Source organism: Coregonus clupeaformis, chromosome 12 (genome assembly GCF_020615455.1).
Source record: "Coregonus clupeaformis isolate EN_2021a chromosome 12, ASM2061545v1, whole genome shotgun sequence".
Classification (NCBI taxonomy): Eukaryota; Metazoa; Chordata; class Actinopteri; order Salmoniformes; family Salmonidae; genus Coregonus; species Coregonus clupeaformis.
In genome coordinates, this window is record NC_059203.1 from 21,234,775 (window position 1) to 21,257,954 (window position 23,180).

General features: G+C 48.0%; 1 protein-coding gene across 1 annotated transcript in view; it reads left to right on the forward strand.

Moving 5' to 3' along the window:
• LOC121577924 (semaphorin-3D-like) overlaps positions 1-23,180 on the forward strand; it is a 116,938-nt gene that overhangs the window by 74,773 nt on the left and 18,985 nt on the right. The window contains exons 5-12 of the mRNA XM_041891909.2: positions 2,214-2,333; positions 6,648-6,741; positions 7,511-7,639; positions 8,262-8,404; positions 9,244-9,358; positions 9,634-9,703; positions 12,853-12,997; positions 14,488-14,710. Coding sequence (XP_041747843.2) covers positions 2,214-2,333; positions 6,648-6,741; positions 7,511-7,639; positions 8,262-8,404; positions 9,244-9,358; positions 9,634-9,703; positions 12,853-12,997; positions 14,488-14,710 — 1,039 coding nt within the window. The remainder of the gene's footprint in view (positions 1-2,213; positions 2,334-6,647; positions 6,742-7,510; positions 7,640-8,261; positions 8,405-9,243; positions 9,359-9,633; positions 9,704-12,852; positions 12,998-14,487; positions 14,711-23,180) is intronic.

Below are 23,180 nucleotides of genomic sequence, written 5' to 3' on the forward strand. Positions count from 1 at the left end.
GCCCAACGTGTCTGACCCCGGGGAAAGTCCTCCCAGTTTCCTGTGTCCATGGGGACACCAGAGAATACCCCATTACTGAACTTACAATGACCAGCACACGGGGAACCATACACACGACGGCGGGGGTGGTTGATTCCCTCCCCGTCCCTGTCCTAATTGGACGAGACTGCCCAGCCTTTTACCCACTCTGGAGAGAGTCTCAGGAGAGGATAACCCGAGTACCTCGGAAACGGAGAGGCAAGACTCATCCTGGGAAGGCTCCGGTGCAATCCTCCGAATTACTCACTCCCGCCCGGGCTCTGATAGGGATGGCAGGTGCCCAGACCGACACAGAGACGGAGCTACAGAATCTGGACAAAGAACTGTCTGGTCTGAAGGGGACCGCTGAGAGGTATCGTTTGTTAAAGCAACAGTTAGACATGAAGACAGAAGAGTTAGATATCCTCCAGGCTAAACTCCAACAGAGCTCCTTCCATAAGCAACAGGAGGAGCTGGAGAGGCTGCGCAGGACCATCGAGGAGTGTGAGGAGACCCTGCGCAGTAGTAAGGAGGTCCAGAAGAAGGCAGAGGAGAAGTACAAGGTGTTGGAGAACAAGATGAAGAATGCGGAGGCAGAGAGAGAGAAGGAACTGAAAGCTGCTCAACAGAAGCTAAACTCTGCTAAAACCAAGGCTGATGCGTTCAGTAAGAAACTCAAGGAGAGACAACAGGAGGCTGAGTCCCTGGTCCTAGAGGTGGAGGAGTTGAAGAGAGAGCAGGCTGGCAAGCACCACGGCAATGCGGGACGCCCTCTCCCGGCGTGATGCCTTCTTCGCTGCCTTTACCCCGACGAGGACGTCGGTCCCGAGGAGGGGGGATGTGTGATGTCACGAGAGGCTGTGTCCTGGAGGGACGTTACATCCCCCTGAGGTGGCTGCAAACCCAGACAGCTATGGCTCCATCTGCTGGTATGGTCGGGATCTCCACCCCTCTATGGCCAATCTTCCCACGCAGCTGAAACAAATGAGGAGCTGATGAGCTGAAGGTTTGGGAAGGGAAGAGACACAGTCTCCAACCTGGGCTCTCTGGAGGACAAGAGTGCTGCACGTCCACTTCCATGAGGAATATAAGGATTTGGAGATACTTACCTTTGGGAAATACTCACCTTTGGATATATGCACCTGTGGAAATACGTGAGAGACATTTGGAAGGACTTTTTGCTGGGTTGGCCACTAGCTGCAACGTGGACTACAGTAAGGCTGGGGAAAAGTTATCTGAGCGAGTGAGAATTATGATTTTGGATGTGGAAGAGACATCCCTGAACTGTTAACCCTTAAAGAGCCACAAGAGAACAGAATTTTGTTATATTTTCGTTAATTTCCCAAGACCTATAATAAAATCCTTGTTTTGTTTGAACCTTGTCTCCTTGCACTACTTGAGCAATCCCGCTGAAAGCTGTGTAGCCTCTCGTGACGTCACAGTGCTCAGAAGATCTGATGCCTTATTTAGTAGTCATCTGGTACGGAGAGCCAGGCACGCTCATAGCACGTTATTGGGACAAGCACCCCTCACAGTGTATAATTAAAACAAGGCCAATCTTTATTTATGGTCATGTTGTTTTAGGTTTATGAGACCCAGGGGAGACGGGTAGGTTCTCATTTCTCTGTATGGGACCTGACTGACAATTCCTTTACATATAAAGTCATCCTTCTTCCACCCCCTCCCCCACCCCCCCCCATAAAACAAATTATCAAAAAAAGGTGGTTGTCCCACTGGCTATCATAAGTTGAATGCACCAATTTTTAAGTCGCTCTGGATAAGAGCATCTGCTAAATTATGTAAATGTAAATATAACACACAATAACAACCAAAGGTGACAGGTGATTCTACTCTGACAATGTTCAATCAATTATTGGTTGATTTCTTCATAAATAATTGGCCTTGAGGCAAAGACAGCAAACAGATTAATCAGGCTGGTGGGTAGAAGAACAGGTATAGGATTTAGGATGGTCCTCTGTAGCTCAGTTGGTAACGCACGGCACTTTCAATGCCAATATCAAGGGTTTGATTCTCGCTGGGGCCACTCATATGTATGCACACAGGATGGTGTGTTGCTTTTGGATAAAAGCGTCTCCTAAATGGAATATATACATAATGTTTAATCTCTGTTAACTATGGGCTGTACTGTAGATGTGGGTCATGTATGTTTAATGTAAATCCTAACATCGTTTCAGACTGACTGCGCCAACTACGTGCGTCTCCTCCAGCCCTTCAACAAGACCCATGTGTACGTCTGTGGCACCGGGGCCTACCACCCACAATGCACCTACATAGACCTGGGACACAGCACTGAGGTGAGGAAAGGAAGGAGGGAGGGAAAGAGGAGAGAGAGAGAGAGAGAGAGAGAGAGAGAACAGGTTGGGGGGAGGCCCATGTGTACGTCTGTGGCACCGGGGCCTACCACCCACAATGCACCTACATAGACCTGGGACCTAGGTGGGGAAGGACTTCATCCAGGAGAGAGAGGCTCTGACTAAACTCTTTGTTCCATCTCTCTGACTAAACCCTGACTAAACTCTCTGTTCCACTCTCTCTGACTAAACCCTGACTAAACTCTCTGTTCCACTCTCTCTGACTAAACTCTGACTAAACTCTCTGTTCCATCTCTCTGACTAAACTCTGACTAAACTCTCTGTTCCATCTCTCTGACTAAACTCTGACTAAACTCTCTGTTCCATCTCTCTGACTAAACTCTCTGTTCCATCTCTCTGACTAAACTCTGACTAAACTCTCTGTTCCATCTCTCTGACTAAACCCTGACTAAACTCTCTGTTCCATTTCTCTGACTAAACTCTCTGTTCCATCTCTCTGACTAAACCCTGACTAAACTCTCTGTTCCACTCTCTCTGACTAAACTCTGACTAAACTCTCTGTTCCATCTCTCTGACTAAACTCTCTGTTCCATCTCTCTGACTAAACTCTTTACTAAACTCTCTGTTCCATCTCTCTGACTAAACTCTCTGTTCCATCTCTCTGACTAAACTCTTACTAAACTCTCTGTTCCATCTCTCTGACTAAACTCTCTGTTCCATCTCTCTGACTAAACTCTCTGTTCCATCTCTCTGACTAAACTCTCTGTTCCATCTCTCTGACTAAACTCTCTGTTCCATCTCTCTGACTAAACTCTGACTAAACTCTCTGTTCCATCTCTCTGACTAAACTCTGACTAAACTCTCTGTTCCATCTCTCTGACTAAACTCTCTGTTCCATCTCTCTGACTAAACTCTCTGTTCCATCTCTCTGACTAAACTCTCTGTTCCATCTCTCTGACTAAACTCTCTGTTCCATCTCTCTGACTAAACTCTGACTAAACTCTCTGTTCCATCTCTCTGACTAAACTCTGACTAAACTCTCTGTTCCATCTCTCTGACTAAACTCTGACTAAACTCTCTGTTCCATCTCTCTGACTAAACCCTGACTAAACTCTCTGTTCCACTCTCTCTGACTAAACTCTGACTAAACTCTCTGTTCCATCTCTCTGACTAAACGCTTACTAAACTCTGACTAAACTCCCTGTTCCATCTCTCTGACTAAACTCTCTGTTCCATCTCTCTGACTAAACTCTCTGTTCCATCTCTCTGACTAAACTCTCTGTTCCATCTCTCTGACTAAACTCTCTGTTCCATCTCTCTGACTAAACTCTGACTAAACTCTCTGTTCCATCTCTCTGACTAAACTCTCTGTTCCATCTCTCTGACTAAACTCTTACTAAACTCTCTGTTCCATCTCTCTGACTAAACTCTCTGTTCCATCTCTCTGACTAAACTCTGACTAAACTCTCTGTTCCATCTCTCTGACTAAACTCTTACTAAACTCTCTGTTCCATCTCTCTGACTAAACTCTCTGTTCCATCTCTCTGACTAAACTCTGACTAAACTCTCTGTTCCATCTCTCTGACTAAACTCTGACTAAACTCTCTGTTCCATCTCTCTGACTAAACTCTCTGTTCCATCTCTCTGACTAAACTCTCTGTTCCATCTCTCTGACTAAACTCTTACTAAACTCTCTGTTCCATCTCTCTGACTAAACTCTCTGTTCCATCTCTCTGACTAAACTCTGACTAAACTCTCTGTTCCATCTCTCTGACTAAACTCTCTGTTCCATCTCTCTGACTAAACTCTGACTAAACTCTCTGTTCCATCTCTCTGACTAAACTATCTGTTCCATCTCTCTGACTAAACTCTCTGTTCCATCTCTCTGACTAAACTCTCTGTTCCATCTCTCTGACTAAACTCTCTGTTCCATCTTTCTGACTAAACTCTGACTAAACTCTCTGTTCCATCTCTCTGACTAAACTCTGACTAAACTCTCTGTTCCATCTCTCTGACTAAACTCTGACTAAACTCTCTGTTCCATCTCTCTGACTAAACCCTGACTAAACTCTCTGTTCCACTCTCTCTGACTAAACTCTGACTAAACTCTCTGTTCCATCTCTCTGACTAAACGCTTACTAAACTCTGACTAAACTCTCTGTTCCATCTCTCTGACTAAACTCTCTGTTCCATCACTCTGACTAAACTCTCTGTTCCATCTCTCTGACTAAACTCTCTGTTCCATCTCTCTGACTAAACTCTCTGTTCCATCTCTCTGACTAAACTCTGACTAAACTCTCTGTTCCATCTCTCTGACTAAACCCTGACTAAACTCTCTGTTCCATCTCTCTGACTAAACTATCTGTTCCATCTCTCTGACTAAACCCTGACTAAACTCTCTGTTCCACTCTCTCTGACTAAACTCTGACTAAACTCTCTGTTCCATCTCTCTGACTAAACTCTGACTAAACTCTCTGTTCCATCTCTCTGACTAAACTCTCTGTTCCATCTCTCTGACTAAACTCTCTGTTCCATCTCTCTGACTAAACTCTCTGTTCCATCTCTCTGACTAAACTCTCTGTTCCATCTCTCTGACTAAACTCTCTGTTCCATCTCTCTGACTAAACTCTTTGTTCCCTCTCTCTGACAAAACTCTGACTAAACTCTCTGTTCCACTCTCTCTGACTAAACCCTGACTAAACTCTCTGTTCCATCTCTCTGACTAAACTCTCTGTTCCATCTCTCTGACTAAACTCTGACTAAACTCTCTGTTCCATCTCTCTGACTAAACTCTGACTAAACTCTCTGTTCCATCTCTCTGACTAAACTCTGACTAAACTCTCTGTTCCATCTCTCTGACTAAACTCTGACTAAACTCTCTGTTCCATCTCTCTGACTAAACTCTCTGTTCCATCTCTCTGACTAAACTCTGACTAAACTCTCTGTTCCATCTCTCTGACTAAACTCTGACTAAACTCTCTGTTCCATCTCTCTGACTAAACTCTTACTAAACTCTGACTAAACTCTCTGTTCCATCTCTCTGACTAAACTCTCTGTTCCATCTCTCTGACTAAACTCTCTGTTCCATCTCTCTGACTAAACTCTGACTAAACTCTCTGTTCCATCTCTCTGACTAAACTCTCTGTTCCATCTCTCTGACTAAACTCTTACTAAACTCTGACTAAACTCTCTGTTCCATCTCTCTGACTAAACTCTCTGTTCCATCTCTCTGACTAAACTCTGACTAAACTCTCTGTTCCATCTCTCTGACTAAACTCTGACTAAACTCTCTGTTCCATCTCTCTGACTAAACTCTGACTAAACTCTCTGTTCCATCTCTCTGACTAAACTCTGACTAAACTCTCTGTTCCATCTCTCTGACTAAACTCTCTGTTCCATCTCTCTGACTAAACTCTGACTTGTTATCTCTCTGTGTTGGCTCGGACGGATCACAGGGAGAGAGACTCAATCTGCCTTTCTTTTTCTTTATAATTTGTTTTAATTGTAGGGCGGATATCATAAATGCTATTAAAAAAAACAAAAAATAAACCCCTTTTTCGTGATATCCAATTGGTAGTTAGTCTTTTACCATCGCTGCGAATTCCCTACGGACTCGGGAGAGAGTCATTTACACGATCCTGCCAAGCCGCACTGCTTCTTGACACACTGCTAGCTTCACCCGGGAGCCAGCCGCACCAATGTGTCGGAAGAAACATCATCCAGCTGGCGACCGAAGTCAGCTTGCAGGCGCCCAGCCCGCCACAAGGAGTCGCTAGAGCGTGATGGGACAAGAAAATCCCGGGCCGGCTAAACCCTTCCTTAACCCGGACGACGCTGCGCCAATTGTGCTCCGCCTCATGGGTCTCCCGGTCACGGCCGGCTGTAGTGATGCCTAAGCACATTATGAAAATCCACTCCACATAATGAAAATCCAGCAGTCAACACACAACACAGCTACTATGTTACAGATATCAACCCCCTGTGTGATCTCAAATGGCTCAAAAGATCTTATGTGGGCACACTCACCATTGGCTCTTCGACTTACTCCTCTCGGCCCCTTGGCTTCCATCCACATCACCCTTTTCTCAGCAAGGGATTTTGCAGCTCAGGGGAGGAGGGTTAATGTTATTGTGGAGATGAAATTATTACATTGTGGTAGCTGAGATGGTTCTCTGTGGTTGAGGAGGCTAATGCTACTGTGGATGTGACATCATTCTCTGCACAGATCAGAATAGAACATAGAATGAGTAGAATATAACTATATTGAATCTCTATGGTTCTCTGTGGGTCTCCTAGGAGCCGTCGTTCCGTCTGCAGAGCCATGCTGTGGAGTCTGGACGGGGGAAATGCCCCTTTAGTCCACAGGAACCCTTCACCGCCAGGCTCACCGGTAAGTAATATACAAATATTATGTCCATATAGGAGACCCTTGTAGTGACATACAGAACGTTGACATGGACACATGCTATATTTTCAGTATATAAAGAGAAGTAATACATCCAGCTAATATGGAAAAATACTGACATTAATGAGACCCTTTCCTCCACAATGACTTACAGAACTGTCAACGTTGACTGTGACACACAATATTCAGTATATGGCCTATGCGGGAATCAAACCCACCCTTAAAAGACTTGAGAATAATTATGAAACCCTTCAGAAATGGTGTGACCAGGAAGGGAGTTAGAGAGAGAGACAGAGAACCACATTATTTAGTTCTCACATAGTTTGCAGTGGACGTCAATCCCGCCGGACCTCAGTACATAAAACATATGGTTCATAATTAGGGGTAATGGAGTTAGCGGCTACCACTGGGAATGAGGCTCTGCTCTGTACTTTTTAGGAGTTTTAAGACGCCTCTCTATGTGATTGAAGATCCAAAAGCATTAGCTGAATTCGATATTCACACAGGCTATATATTATATAAACAATATACTGTCAAAAAAACATGACAGACATGTTTGTCTGTTGCATAAGGGTATCTCTGTATGTATAGTTTCCAAAACAATGAAACCCGAATTACTCTTAGCCTAATAAACCAGCCAGATCGCTGAGTTCAGCCAAATTGACTCTGCCTTGAAGAGGGCATTATGAAGATGTAACAGAGATATATGTGTGTGTGTTTTCTTAAGCCAAACCGCTCCCTATCTCACCCCTAGATGGAGATTTGTATGCGGGGACGTCGGTGGATTTCATGGGCACCAACGCAGCTATATTCCGTACCTCTGTCCACAGCAGCAAACAACACTATATACGCACCGAGGCCTACCAAGACCACTGGCTCAATGGTGAGGCGCAGACGAGGACACAATGTCAAAGAAAATATAAATGTCTCTATGCCAGTTGTCATAGAGGTTTCCTAATTATACGTACCAAGCTAGGTCGCTGGCACAGGCCTCATCCTTAACTCAGACAATTCGGGGTTCTTGCCAATCTTGTCGTCATTTTGAGGAGGCAAATCACTCCAAGTCATTATTTGGCGTTTCTGTCTAAGACAAATGTCCAATACTGAAGTGAGTTGATGAGTATGAGTCCTCATTGTGATATCCTTTGTTTCCCCCATGCAGAGCCTTAGTTTGTGGGTTTATTCTCCATCCCAGACACTCATCATGTTCTAGACTGTTCTAAAGGGTTCCAACAGATGTAGGATGTTAATTTTAGCCAGTTTGTTACAGCAGGAAAATAATCATGCAGCAACAGGAAATGTGAGTTATGTGGATTAGAATTAATGGACATTTTTGTAGGGTTTGCTAAATATTTCATAAGGGAAAATCAAGTCTGAAATTTTAAAATGGAAATGACAAACTTTAGAATCCTTTTAAACCTCAAATACACTACAAGTTTTAAAATGTCCTGCATCTGCATACTGTACTATCCTCCTCACCATGATGTCATTTCCTCCCAATGCAGAGCCAAAGTTTGTGGGTTCCTTCTCCATTCCGGACACACACAGTGTGGACGATGACAAGGTCTACTTCTTCCTCAAGGAGACGGCTGTAGAGTCCAGCCAGTGGGACAAGAGGGTTTACAGCAGAGTGGCACGCATCTGCAAGGTAAATAGGATGATGTGGAGAACAGCATGAGATGAGAGGGTGGATATGGAGAACATAACAAGTATATACTGTAGCGACCTTAACCCAACATTTAGCGACCTCATCAAGAGGTTTTGGACCTCTTGGCATAACGGTTGAGGTGTTGGCTTGATGGTCACTAGACCTTGTTTTGAGTCCCGGTTGGGGCTGAATTCCCTGCAATATTTTCACAAAGGGCTTAACAGCAGATCCTACAGTAACAGCAGATTCTACAGTAACAGCAGATTCTACAGTAACAGCAGATTCTACAGTAACAGCAGAGACTACAGTAACAGCAGAGACTACAGTAACAGCAGATCCTACAGTAACAGCAGATTCTACAGTAACAGCAGATTCTACAGTAACAGCAGATCCTACAGTAACAGCAGAGACTACAGTAACAGCAGAGACTACAGTAACAGCAGAGACTATAGTAACAGCAGAGACTACAGTAACAGCAGATCCTACAGTAACAGCAGATTCTACAGTAACAGCAGATTCTACAGTAACAGCAGATCCTACAGTAACAGCATAGATTACAGTAACAGCAGAGACTACAGTAACAGCAGAGACTTCAGTAACAGCAGAGACTACAGTAACAGCAGAGACTACAGTAACAGCAGAGACTACAGTAACAGCAGAGACTACAGTAACAGCAGAGACTACAGTAACATCAGAGACTACAGTAACAGCAGATCCTACAGTAACAGCAGATCATACAGTGACCGATTTGACTGATATTAGTGAGACAAAAAGTACCTAACTGAAAGACATGTAGGTGTTGATTTCATGTCCGATCTCCTCCTTGTGTCTCTCGTTAGAATGACGTTGGAGGGAAGAGAAGTCTGATTAACCGTTGGAGTACCTTCCTCAAGGCCCGTCTGATGTGTTCTGTACCAGGACCTGGGGGACTGGACACACAGTTTGATGAGCTCGGTACTCTGCTTTATCTATACTGCTGAAATGTTTTTTAATGTTTTAATGAACATTTTGACTTGTAATATCATGACTTTCATAACAATACATTATTAATTTGTTTGTTTAGTGGTTTTGGTTTTCTGGCTTGTAACTTTCCACATTTTGATTTTGATTGCCAATGTTTCGGTGTACAATGTATTGGTAAAATGAGTACAGGTCATTATTTTAGCCTGATAAGGTATTCGTTTTGTTAACTGTCTCTGTCTGTGGTTCCCCACTGTGATTCATTTCAGAGGATATCTTCATTCTGGAGACCAAAGACTCCCAGAACCCCGTCATCTATGGAGTTTTCTCAACCTCCGGGTCAGTTTGGGCTTTAAACATTTAACAACAAATATTATTGTATGATTAATATGATTCATTTTATGACAATAACTGAGACGTATTGAATTATTGATTTTATTTTAAAGTGGAACTGACACTGCTTTAACTACTTTTCAGAAATGAAACAAACAGACAATCATAATATCAGTCAAAAACATCAACATCCCATTTTATGCTACAAAACCAACTTTATAAGTGGTTTTAAAAATAGGTTCTATTCGACTCAACATTCCATGACGTACACTAAGGTATTGTTGGCAGAATAGATGGATGCAGTTCAATGCATGATTAATATAATTCACCAATACATTTCTTGGTAGTCCAAAAAATATTGCTCTCAGGTTGTAAATCACAGCTGGCCTGGAACATTGTTTGCTGCCTCCATTCGGGATGCACTGTTTCAGTGACTCAATACTTCGGACAGAAAAGACGAATGTAACTAAAGGCTGGGAATGTCAATACAATCAAACTAGCAAGGGCAATGATCACAAGTCAGTCATAGGCCCTCTGTAGCTCAGTTGGTAGAGCATGGCGTTTGCAACGCCAGGGTTGTGGGTTTGATTCCCACGGGGGGCCAGTATGAAAATGTATGCACTCACTAACTATAAGTCGCTCTGGATAAGAGCGTCTGCTAAATGACTCAAACGTGAATAACGTGGCTAATAGGCTGGAGTACGTGTCAAACACAAGGCCCGCGGGCCGAATTGGACACACAAGCGAGTCAACAGTTGAGTCATCTACTTTATGAAATTACAGCCTGATGCGCTCCAATCGGTGAATTCAACTTCAATTGCGCTGCTTTCATTTGTCCAGTTTACCGGCGCACAGCGGAGGAAAAGTGTACAGACACATGCCACAGTCCTAGCTAGGCTACTAAAATGTTGCAGTCTGGCTTCGGTTTTTAAAGCTTGACAATGACAACCAAAAAACAAAACACCATGCAAAGGGGAAACATTTGAGCAGTAGCCTAGGCTGGCTAGTCAACTACAATACATTTTGAGTGCAACATACAGCGATGCTGCATTCAACCATACCAGTGATCCATGCAGTGCAAAAAAAGGAAAAACATGTTTTATGTTTAAATGTTACAACAACATATAGCTATGTTTTTGTTATTTTGAGTTATTAAATACTTTTTGATTAGGGTCGCACCATATTGTGCACATCTGCAAGCATAGCAGCGAAGGCTGGACAAATATGATTTATCTCTTCTTTTGTTTTAATATGTTAAAATGCTATATACAGCATCCTATGTACATAAGTGGACATTATAAAGGGTCATATTTTTTTCCATATCTAACAATGGCCAGTTCGCATTTGCATGTTTGTTGTTGTAAAAACAAATAGGCTATGTCTGGCCTGCGAATTCGTTGTGTGAATCGCTTTTCTAGCTAGCTATGCTAAATTTGAACGACTGTTATCCACAGTTAGCTTATCTCTCAGTTGTCAATCAAATGTATTTGGCTGGCAGGCAGGCAGGCAAGTTCCCATTCAGTTATCAAAACGTGGGTTGGGACAAGCAGGCTTTGGCAGGCAAGTTGCAGAATGACGAGCAGACTACTATTCCCCATTGTTTATGTGTGCAATTTTGACGGCCAACTAGCTGAAAACTTTTGAGAGGGTTTATCTAGTTTTCCCTCGTTAGATTTTAGCTCATCTCGCTCTGGCTAGCATTAGTTGTTGATCTTGTTGTTGTTGATGTGCATAACTGAGGGAGAGAGAGCCTACGTTTTCATGGTTTGATCAATAGGACTGTGAAGTTCCCAAATGTAAGAGGACTCCCGTGGTATTTACATGTTTGCAGAAATCCATTCAGGTGTATTTTGTGGCTTTAGGTGAATGCGTTCTAATGATGTAAAGTCGCGCTGTTGCCACTGCCTGTAAACACACAGTCCAGTTCAACGTGAATGATGGCAGACCCGTTTCGCATATAGGCTTACTGTAGCGCCGATTGGCTATGGCGCACTGGTCTGCATAGACTCCGGTCCTGGACAAGACAGATGATTTTATTAGGTTTTATTTACTGCGGTTTATGAATTGTCATTTTCCCACTCTATATTGCTATAGAATTCTCACAAATTCCTTACTGTACGTAATTCCCAAACATTCAATGAATTTATGAAAACGTGAAAATGACCATATCTAAGTGCTCGCTTGTCAGAAAACGTAAAAAATATTATTATTCTTCCTGGGGGTGTATATGAACAGATTTTTAAAAAAGATTTCATGTTGCTGAAACGCTGTCAGTTCCACTTTAAGAACTAGAGAAAATACACTGTCACTGTATTGCAGACCTTTCATCTGTGGACAAATGAAAATGTGTGATTCTCAGTGAGAAACACCCTAAAAGACAACAGACCATTGAAAGAATGTTAAAAGGATGTTATCTTGTTCCATAACAAAACAACCAGCCAATCAGCCTGACACGTGCACTCTCCCACCCCCTGACACGTGCACTCTCCCATCTTAGCACTGCAGTGACCCCAGGGGTTATTGAGGGGTCAGGGGTGGAGAGGCTCGGCTGGATGTGTTATTGTAACCCACCCGGATCCATGTTAACACTCTCTTACCCTATCCACCTTCCTCCTCTCTCTCTTCTCTTTCCTTTTCTGTCTCCCCTCCTCTCCCCCCTCTCCCTCTGTCTCTTTCTTCCTCTGCGGGTATCTCTTTCCCCTCCTCTCCTCTTCTCTTCTCTTCACTTCTCTTCTCTTCTCTTCTCTCCTCTCCTCTCCTCTCCTCTCCTCTCCTCTCCTCTCCTCTCCTCTCCTCTCCTCTCCTCTCCTCTCCTCTCCTCTCCTCTCCTCTCCTCTCCTCTCCTCCTCTCCTCTCCTCCCTCTCCTCTCCTCTCCTCTCCTCTCCTCCCCCTCTCCTCTCTCTCCTCTCCTCTCCCACCTCTTTTTTTCTCTCCTCTCCTCTCCTCTCCTCTCCTCTCCTCTCCTCCCTCTCCTCTCCTCTCCTCTCCTCTCCTCTCCTCTCCTCTCCTCCCTCTCCTCTCCCTCTCCCTCTCCCTCTCCTCTCCCTCTCCCTCTCCCTCTCCCTCTCCCTCTCCCTCTTCTCTCTCCTTCTCACCCTCTCCTCTCCATTCCTCAGCATTGTAACCCCTCTCCTCTCTCTCTTCTCTCCCCTAGTTCTGTATTCAGAGGGTCAGCAGTGTGTGTCTACTCCATGGCATCTATCAGGGCAGCCTTCAACGGTCCGTTTGCTCATAAGGAAGGGCCGGACTACCACTGGGTGGAGTACAAGGGGAGGATTCCATATCCACGACCTGGGACTGTGAGTTCTCGGCAGGGATGGTCTGAGGAAGTGACAAACAGATAGACGGACGGATGGGCAAACAGACGGACAGAAAGATAGGGAAGCAAGCAGAAAGAGAGATAGGCAGACAGACAGATTAATAAATCATTTAAAAAATACATTAGCTGTGCTTGATTGAGCTAGCCTTTTACAACGGAACTAATCGAAATGTCCCAAAAGTGTAAACCCCGCCCCCCTGGCACTCCAAGCGAGTTTAAGGAAACTCTCAAAATATTTGAAAGGTTTCAAAAAGTATTTGAACCCTGGCCTGGTGGCAGACAAGCAGGCGGACAGACAGGCAGACAAACAGGCGGACAGACAAGTGGACAGAAAGGCAACACGTGTGTTGATTTAAACTAGCTGGAAGCCAACCACTGGCTGGTTGATTAAAACAAGTTGATAAAGCTGTTGGAAGCTAACCGTGGCTCGTTGATTAAAACAAGCTGATAAAGCTGTTGGAAGCTAACCACTGGCTGGTTGATTAAAACAAGTTGATAAAGCTGTTGGAAGCTAACCGTGGCTCGTTGATTAAAACAAGCTGATAAAGCTGTTGGAAGCTAACCGCTGGCTGGTTGATTAAAACAAGCTGATAAAGCTGTTGGAAGCTAACTGCTGGCTGGTTGATTAAAACAAGCTGATAAAGCTGTTGGAAGCTAACCGCTGGCTGGTTGTTTTAACACCTCGGCTATGCATTCTCCTGGGAAGCAGTAACTTGTCAGCCAGAGGCTTCAGGGGAATGTTTAATGTGTTTTAGTGCTCTGTCGGAAATGTCTTGCTTTCACTGTTATTCTAGTCCCCCTGTTAGGGAACACTACAGGCAGTGGAGCGGCTCCTTGGATGTGCTTGATTACCACACTCACATTCACACACACACACACACATACCCACACACACGGTTCCTTGAAAGTGGTTGATTACAACTAGGGTCATGGACGTCAGTGTTTTGGTTACATGATTAAAATTCAAGTGAAACAGCTTCACATCATCCGCCAGTGTAATTTAAACCCCAGAGTCACTGAACAGCACGCATAGAGAGAGTAAAATGGCAGCTACATTTCAAAGGAAATAATAGTAGTTGAAATGGGGTCTGTTGCCAGTTTAAACACCAAAAAACTTCAACATGGTACTCATGCTTGTCATATCTAGCAGTGACTTTGTTTTTGCCAGGATGGTAGGAGGAAATTACATCCACTCTGATAACTGAAGATTAAATGACCTTCCTTAGATGATATAAGTAGCTGTGCTTTGCCTGAGTGTTACAGTGTGCAGTGTGTTTTGTGATCAAAGTGTTGTTAATTTTTTTATCATAAAACATTAAACAAAACCACAACAGTCATCTAACTAGAACAACAATACAAATCGGAACTCTGTTTTTCACTTTGACCTCAAGTAATAATCCTTGAATAATTATTGAATAATGCTTTCATAATCCTTGATATAAACCTTTAATAGTACATGTCTTTCCCCAGTGTCCCAGTGTGACCTACGACCCCCTCCACAAGTCTACTCGTGACTTCCCTGATGACGTAGTGAGCTTCATGAGGGGTCACCAGCTGATGTGGGAACCCATCCTGCCCGTCACACGCCGGCCCGTCTTCACCCGCGTCAATGTACCCTACACCCTACGAAGGGTGGTAGTGGATAGGGTGGATGCTGATGATGGACAGTATGATGTCCTACACCTGGGCACAGGTAAGAGAGCGTGTGAACGTGCTACACCCTACCTAGGGTACAGGGAGAAAGTGGGGCTGGGGTGTAGTAGTGAACAGTGTTCCCTACACCCTACGAAGGGTGGTAGTGGATAGGGTGGATACTGAGTATGATATATATTGACAGTATGATATATTACACCTGGGAACAGGTATAGTAAGAGAGTGGGGCTGTCATAGTGAACAGAGAGCAGAGACCAACAGAAGACAGGGGGGCTGATACCAACAGTAGAGAGAGAGGGGGGCTGATACCAACAGTAGAGAGGGGGCTGATACCAACAGTAGAGGGGGGCTGATACCAACAGTAGAGAGGGGGCTGATACCAACAGTAGAGAGGGGGGCTGATACCAACAGTAGAGAGGGGGGCTGATACCAACAGTAGAGAGGGGGCTGATACCAACAGTAGAGAGGGGGGCTGATACCAACAGTAGAGAGGGGGCTGATACCAACAGTAGAGAGGGGGGCTGATACCAACAGTAGAGAGGGGGGCTGATACCAACAGTAGAGAGGGGGGGCTGATACCAACAGTAGAGAGGGGGGGCTGATACCAACAGTAGAGAGGGGGGCTGATACCAACAGTAGAGAGAGGGGGCTGATACCAACAGTAGAGAGGGGGCTGATACCAACAGTAGAGAGGGGGGCTGATACCAACAGTAGAGAGGGGGCTGATACCAACAGTAGAGAGGGGCTGATACCAACAGTAGAGAGGGGGCTGATACCAACAGTAGAGAGGGGGCTGATACCAACAGTAGAGAGAGGGGGCTGATACCAACAGTAGAGAGGGGGCTGATACCAACAGTAGAGAGAGGGGGCTGATACCAACAGTAGAGAGGGGGGGCTGATACCAACAGTAGAGAGGGGGGCTGATACCAACAGTAGAGAGGGGCTGATACCAACAGTAGAGAGGGGGGCTGATACCAACAGTAGAGAGAGGAGGGGCTGATACCAACAGTAGAGAGGGGGCTGATACCAACAGTAGAGAGGGGGGCTGATACCAACAGTAGAGAGAGGGGGCTGATACCAACAGTAGAGAGGGGGGCTGATACCAACAGTAGAGAGGGGGCTGATACCAACAGTAGAGAGGGGGCTGATACCAACAGTAGAGAGGGGGGCTGATACCAACAGTGAGAGAGGGGGCTGATACCAACAGTAGAGAGAGGGGGCTGATACCAACAGTAGAGAGGGGGGCTGATACCAACAGTAGAGAGAGGGGGCTGATACCAACAGTAGAGAGGGGGGCTGATACCAACAGTAGAGAGGGGGGCTGATACCAACAGTAGAGGAGGGGGCTGATACCAACAGTAGAGAGGGGGGCTGATACCAACAGTAGAGAGGGGGGCTGATACCAACAGTGGAGAGAGGGGGCTGATACCAACAGTAGAGAGGGGGGCTGATACCAACAGTAGAGAGGGGGGGCTGATACCAACAGTAGAGAGGGGGGCTGATACCAACAGTAGAGAGAGGGGGGGCTGATACCAACAGTAGAGAGGGGGCTGATACCAACAGTAAGAGAGGGGGCTGATACCAACAGTAGAGAAGGGGGGCTGATACCAACAGTAGAGAGGGGGGCTGATACCAACAGTAGAGAGGGGGGCTGATACCAACAGTAGAAGGGCACAGAGGGGGCTGATACCAACAGTAGAGAGGGGGGCTGATACCAACAGTAGAGAGGGGGGCTGATACCAACAGTAGAGAGAGGGCTGATACCAACAGTAGAGAGGGGGCTGATACCAACAGTAGAGAGGGGGGGCTGATACCAACAGTAGAGAGGGGGCTGATACCAACAGTAGAGAGGGGGCTGATACCAACAGTAGAGAGAGGGGGCTGATACCAACAGTAGAGAGGGGGCTGATACCAACAGTAGAGAGGGGGGCTGATACCAACAGTAGAGAGGGGGCTGATACCAACAGTAGAGAGGGGGGGCTGATACCAACAGTAGAGAGGGCTGATACCAACAGTAGAGAGGGGGGCTGATACCAACAGTAGAGAGGGGGGGGGCTGATACCAACAGTAGAGAGGGGGCTGATACCAACAGTAGAGAGGGGGCTGATACCAACAGTAGAGAGGGGCTGATACCAACAGTAGAGAGGGGGCTGATACCAACAGTAGAGAGGGGGCTGATACCAACAGTAGAGAGGGGGCTGATACCAACAGTAGAGAGGGGGGCTGATACCAACAGTAGAGAGGGGGGCTGATACCAACAGTAGGAGAGAGGGGGCTGATACCAACAGTAGAGAGGGGGGCTGATACCAACAGTAGAGAGGGGGCTGATACCAACAGTAGAGAGGGGGGCTGATACCAACAGTAGAGAGGGGGGGCTGATACCAACAGTAGAGAGAGGGGGCTGATACCAACAGTAGAGAGGGGGCTGATACCAACAGTAGAGAGGGGGGGGGCTGATACCAACAGTAGAGAGGGGGGCTGATACCAACAGTAGAGAGGGGGGCTGATACCAACAGTAGAGAGGGGGCTGATACCAACAGTAGAGAGGGGGCTGATACCAACAGTAGAGAGGGGGCTGATACCAACAGTAGAGAGGGGGGCTGATACCAACAGTAGAGAGGGGGCTGATACCAACAGTAGAGAGGGGGGCTGATACCAACAGTAGAGAGGGGGCTGATACCAACAGTAGAGAGGGCTGATACCAACAGTAGAGAGAGAGAGGGGGGCTGATACCAACAGTAGAGAGGGGGGCTGATACCAACAGTAAGAGAGGGGGGCTGATACCAACAGTAGAGAGGGGGGCTGATACCAACAGTAGAGAGGGGGCTGATACCAACAGTAGAGAGGGGGGCTGATACCAACAGTAGAGAGGGGGGCTGATACCAACAGTAGAGAGGGGGGGCTGATACCAACAGTAGAGAGGGGGCTGATACCAACAGTAGAGAGGGGGCTGATACCAACAGTAGAGAGAGGGGGCTGATACCAACAGTAGAGAGAGGGCTGATACCAACAGTAGAGAGGGGGGCTGATACCAACAGTAGAGAGGGGGCTGATACCAACAGTAGAGGGGGGGCTGATACCAACAGTAGAGAGGGGGGCTGATACCAACAGTAGAGAGGGGGGCTGATACCAACAGTAGAGAGGGGGGCTGATACCAACAGTAGAGAGGGGGCTGATACCAACAGTAGAGAGGGAGGCTGATACCAACAGTAGAGAGGGGGCTGATACCAACAGTAGAGAGGGGGGCTGATACCAACAGTAGAGAGGGGGGCTGATACCAACAGTAGAGAGGGGGCTGATACCAACAGTAGAGAGGGGGGCTGATACCAACAGTAGAGAGGGGGCTGATACCAACAGTAGAGAGAGGGGGGGGCTGATACCAACAGTAGAGAGGGGGCTGATACCAACAGTAGAGAGGGGGGCTGATACCAACAGTAGAGAGGGGGGCTGATACCAACAGTAGAGAGAGGGGGGGGCTGATACCAACAGTAGAGAGAGGGGCTGATACCAACAGTAGAGAGGGGGGGCTGATACCAACAGTAGAGAGGGGGGCTGATACCAACAGTAGAGAGGGGGGGCTGATACCAACAGTAGAGAGGGGGCTGATACCAACAGTAGAGAGGGGGGCTGATACCAACAGTAGAGAGAGGGGGGCTGATACCAACAGTAGAGAGAGGGGGGCTGATACCAACAGTAGAGAGAGGGGGCTGATACCAACAGTAGAGAGGGGGCTGATACCAACAGTAGAGAGGGGGCTGATACCAACAGTAGAGAGAGAGGGGGCTGATACCAACAGTAGAGAGGGGGGCTGATACCAACAGTAGAGAGGGGGGCTGATACCAACAGTAGAGAGGGGGGCTGATACCAACAGAAGAGGGGGCTGATACCAACAGTAGAGAGGGGGCTGATACCAACAGTAGAGAGGGGGGCTGATACCAACAGTAGAGAGGGGGGCTGATACCAACAGTAGAGAGGGGGCTGATACCAACAGTAGAGAGGGGGGCTGATACCAACAGTAGAGAGGGGGGGGCTGATACCAACAGTAGAGAGGGGGGCTGATACCAACAGTAGAGAGGGGGGCTGATACCAACAGTAGAGAGGGGGGCTGATACCAACAGTAGAGAGAGGGGGGCTGATACCAACAGTAGAGAGGGGGGCTGATACCAACAGTAGAGAGGGGGCTGATACCAACAGTAGAGAGGGGGGCTGATACCAACAGTAGAGAGGGGGGCTGATACCAACAGTAGAGAGAGGGGGGCTGATACCAACAGTAGAGAGGGGGCTGATACCAACAGTAGAGAGAGGGGGCTGATACCAACAGTAGAGAGGGGGCTGATACCAACAGTAGAGAGGGGGCTGATACCAACAGTAGAGAGGGGGGGCTGATACCAACAGTAGAGAGGGGGGGCTGATACCAACAGTAGAGAGGGGGGCTGATACCAACAGTAGAGAGGGGGCTGATACCAACAGTAGAGAGGGAGCTGATACCAACAGTAGAGGAGGGGGCTGATACCAACAGTAGAGAGGGGGCTGATACCAACAGTAGAGAGGGGGCTGATACCAACAGTAGAGAGGGGGGCTGATACCAACAGTAGAGAGGGGGCTGATACCAACAGTAGAGAGGGGGGCTGATACCAACAGTAGAGAGGGGGCTGATACCAACAGTAGAGAGAGGGGGGCTGATACCAACAGTAGAGAGGGGGGCTGATACCAACAGTAGAGAGGGGGGCTGATACCAACAGTAGAGAGGGGGCTGATACCAACAGTAGAGAGGGGGCTGATACCAACAGTAGAGAGGGGGCTGATACCAACAGTAGAGAGGGGGCTGATACCAACAGTAGAGGAGGGGGCTGATACCAACAGTAGAGAGGGGGGGCTGATACCAACAGTAGAGAGGGGGGCTGATACCAACAGTAGAGAGAGGGACTGATACCAACAGTGACCAACAGTAGAGAGGGGCTGATACCAACAGTAGAGAGGGGGCTGATACCAACAGTAGAGAGGGGGGCTGATACCAACAGTAGAGAGGGGGCTGATACCAACAGTAGAGAGAGGGGGCTGATACCAACAGTAGAGAGGGGGGCTGATACCAACAGTAGAGAGGGGGCTGATACCAACAGTAGAGAGGGGGGCTGATACCAACAGTAGAGAGGGGGCTGATACCAACAGTAGAGAGGGGGGCTGATACCAACAGTAGAGAGGGGGGCTGATACCAACAGTAGAGAGGGGGCTGATACCAACAGTAGAGAGGGGGCTGATACCAACAGTAGAGAGGGGGGCTGATACCAACAGTAGAGAGGGGGGGCTGATACCAACAGTAGAGAGGGGGCTGATACCAACAGTAGAGAGGGGGGCTGATACCAACAGTAGAGGGGGGGGCTGATACCAACAGTAGAGAGGGGGGCTGATACCAACAGTAGAGAGGGGGGGCTGATACCAACAGTAGAGAGGGGGGCTGATACCAACAGTAGAGAGGGGGCTGATACCAACAGTAGAGAGAGGGGGGCTGATACCAACAGTAGAGAGGGGGCTGATACCAACAGTAGAGAGGGGGCTGATACCAACAGTAGAGAGGGGGGCTGATACCAACAGTAGAGAGGGGGGCTGATACCAACAGTAGAGAGGGGGGCTGATACCAACAGTAGAGAGGGGGGCTGATACCAACAGTAGAGAGGGGGGCTGATACCAACAGTAGAGAGGGGGCTGATACCAACAGTAGAGAGGGGGCTGATACCAACAGTAGAGAGGGGGGCTGATACCAACAGTAGAGAGGGGGCTGATACCAACAGTAGAGAGGGGCTGATACCAACAGTAGAGAGGGGGGCTGATACCAACAGTAGAGAGGGCTGATACCAACAGTAGAGAGGGGGCTGATACCAACAGTAGAGAGAGGGGCTGATACCAACAGTAGAGAGGGGGCTGATACCAACAGTAGAGGGGGCTGATACCAACAGTAGAGAGGGGGGGCTGATACCAACAGTAGAGAGGGGGGCTGATACCAACAGTAGAGAGAGGGGGGCTGATACCAACAGTAGAGAGGGGGCTGATACCAACAGTAGAGAGGGGGGCTGATACCAACAGTAGAGAGGGGGCTGATACCAACAGTAGAGAGAGGGGCTGATACCAACAGTAGAGAGAGAGGGGGCTGATACCAACAGTAGAGGGGGGGCTGATACCAACAGTAGAGAGGGGGCTGATACCAACAGTAGAGAGGGGGCTGATACCAACAGTAGAGAGGGGGCTGATACCAACAGTAGAGAGGGGGGCTGATACCAACAGTAGAGAGGGGGGCTGATACCAACAGTAGAGAGAGGGGGCTGATACCAACAGTAGAGAGGGGGGCTGATACCAACAGTAGAGAGGGGGGCTGATACCAACAGTAGAGAGGGGGCTGATACCAACAGTAGAGAGGGGGGCTGATACCAACAGTAGAGAGAGAGGGGGGCTGATACCAACAGTAGAGAGGGGGGCTGATACCAACAGTAGAGAGGGGGGCTGATACCAACAGTAGAGAGGGGGCTGATACCAACAGTAGAGAGGGGGGCTGATACCAACAGTAGAGAGGGGGGGGCTGATACCAACAGTAGAGAGGGGGGCTGATACCAACAGTAGAGAGGGGGGCTGATACCAACAGTAGAGAGGGGGGCTGATACCAACAGTAGAGAGGGGGCTGATACCAACAGTAGAGAGGGGCTGATACCAACAGTAGAGAGGGGGGCTGATACCAACAGTAGAGAGGGCTGATACCAACAGTAGAGAGGGGGGGCTGATACCAACAGTAGAGAGGGGGGCTGATACCAACAGTAGAGAGGGGGCTGATACCAACAGTAGAGAGAGAGGGGGGCTGATACCAACAGTAGAGAGGGGGCTGATACCAACAGTAGAGAGGGGGCTGATACCAACAGTAGAGAGGGGGCTGATACCAACAGTAGAGAGGGGGGCTGATACCAACAGTAGAGAGGGGGGCTGATACCAACAGTAGAGAGGGGGGCTGATACCAACAGTAGAGAGGGGGGCTGATACCAACAGTAGAGAGGGGGGCTGATACCAACAGTAGAGAGAGGGGGGCTGATACCAACAGTAGAGAGGGGGGCTGATACCAACAGTAGAGAGAGGGGGCTGATACCAACAGTAGAGAGGGGGCTGATACCAACAGTAGAGAGGGGGCTGATACCAACAGTAAGAGAGGGGGCTGATACCAACAGTAGAGAGGGGGCTGATACCAACAGTAGAGAGAGGGGGCTGATACCAACAGTAGAGAGGGGGGCTGATACCAACAGTAGAGAGAGGGGGCTGATACCAACAGTAGAGAGGGGGCTGATACCAACAGTAGAGAGGGGGCTGATACCAACAGTAGAGAGGGGGCTGATACCAACAGTAGAGAGGGGGCTGATACCAACAGTAGAGAGAGGGGGCTGATACCAACAGTAGAGAGGGGGCTGATACCAACAGTAGAGAGGAGGGGGGCTGATACCAACAGTAGAGAGGGGGCTGATACCAACAGTAGAGAGGGGGGGCTGATACCAACAGTAGAGAGGGGGCTGATACCAACAGTAGAGAGGGGGGCTGATACCAACAGTAGAGAGGGGGGCTGATACCAACAGTAGAGAGGGGGGCTGATACCAACAGTAGAGAGGGGGCTGATACCAACAGTAGAGAGGGGGGCTGATACCAACAGTAGAGAGGGGGGCTGATACCAACAGTAGAGAGGGGGCTGATACCAACAGTAGAGAGGGGGGGCTGATACCAACAGTAGAGAGAGGGGGGCTGATACCAACAGTAGAGAGGGGGCTGATACCAACAGTAGAGAGGGGGGCTGATACCAACAGTAGAGAGGGGGCTGATACCAACAGTAGAGAGAGGGGGGCTGATACCAACAGTAGAGAGGGGGCTGATACCAACAGTAGAGAGGGGGGCTGATACCAACAGTAGAGAGAGGGGGCTGATACCAACAGTAGAGAGGGGGCTGATACCAACAGTAGAGAGGGGGCTGATACCAACAGTAGAGAGGGGGCTGATACCAACAGTAGAGAGGGGGCTGATACCAACAGTAGAGAGGGGGGGCTGATACCAACAGTAGAGAGGGGGGCTGATACCAACAGTAGAGAGGGGGGCTGATACCAACAGTAGAGAGAGGGGGCTGATACCAACAGTAGAGAGGGGGGGCTGATACCAACAGTAGAGAGAGGGGGCTGATACCAACAGTAGAGAGGGGGGGCTGATACCAACAGTAGAGAGGGGGGGCTGATACCAACAGTAGAGAGAGGGGGGCTGATACCAACAGTAGAGAGGGGGGGGCTGATACCAACAGTAGAGAGGGGGGCTGATACCAACAGTAGAGAGGGGGGCTGATACCAACAGTAGAGAGGGGGGCTGATACCAACAGTAGAGGGGGGGGGCTGATACCAACAGTAGAGAGGGGGGGCTGATACCAACAGTAGAGAGGGGCTGATACCAACAGTAGAGAGAGGGGGCTGATACCAACAGTAGAGAGGGGGGGCTGATACCAA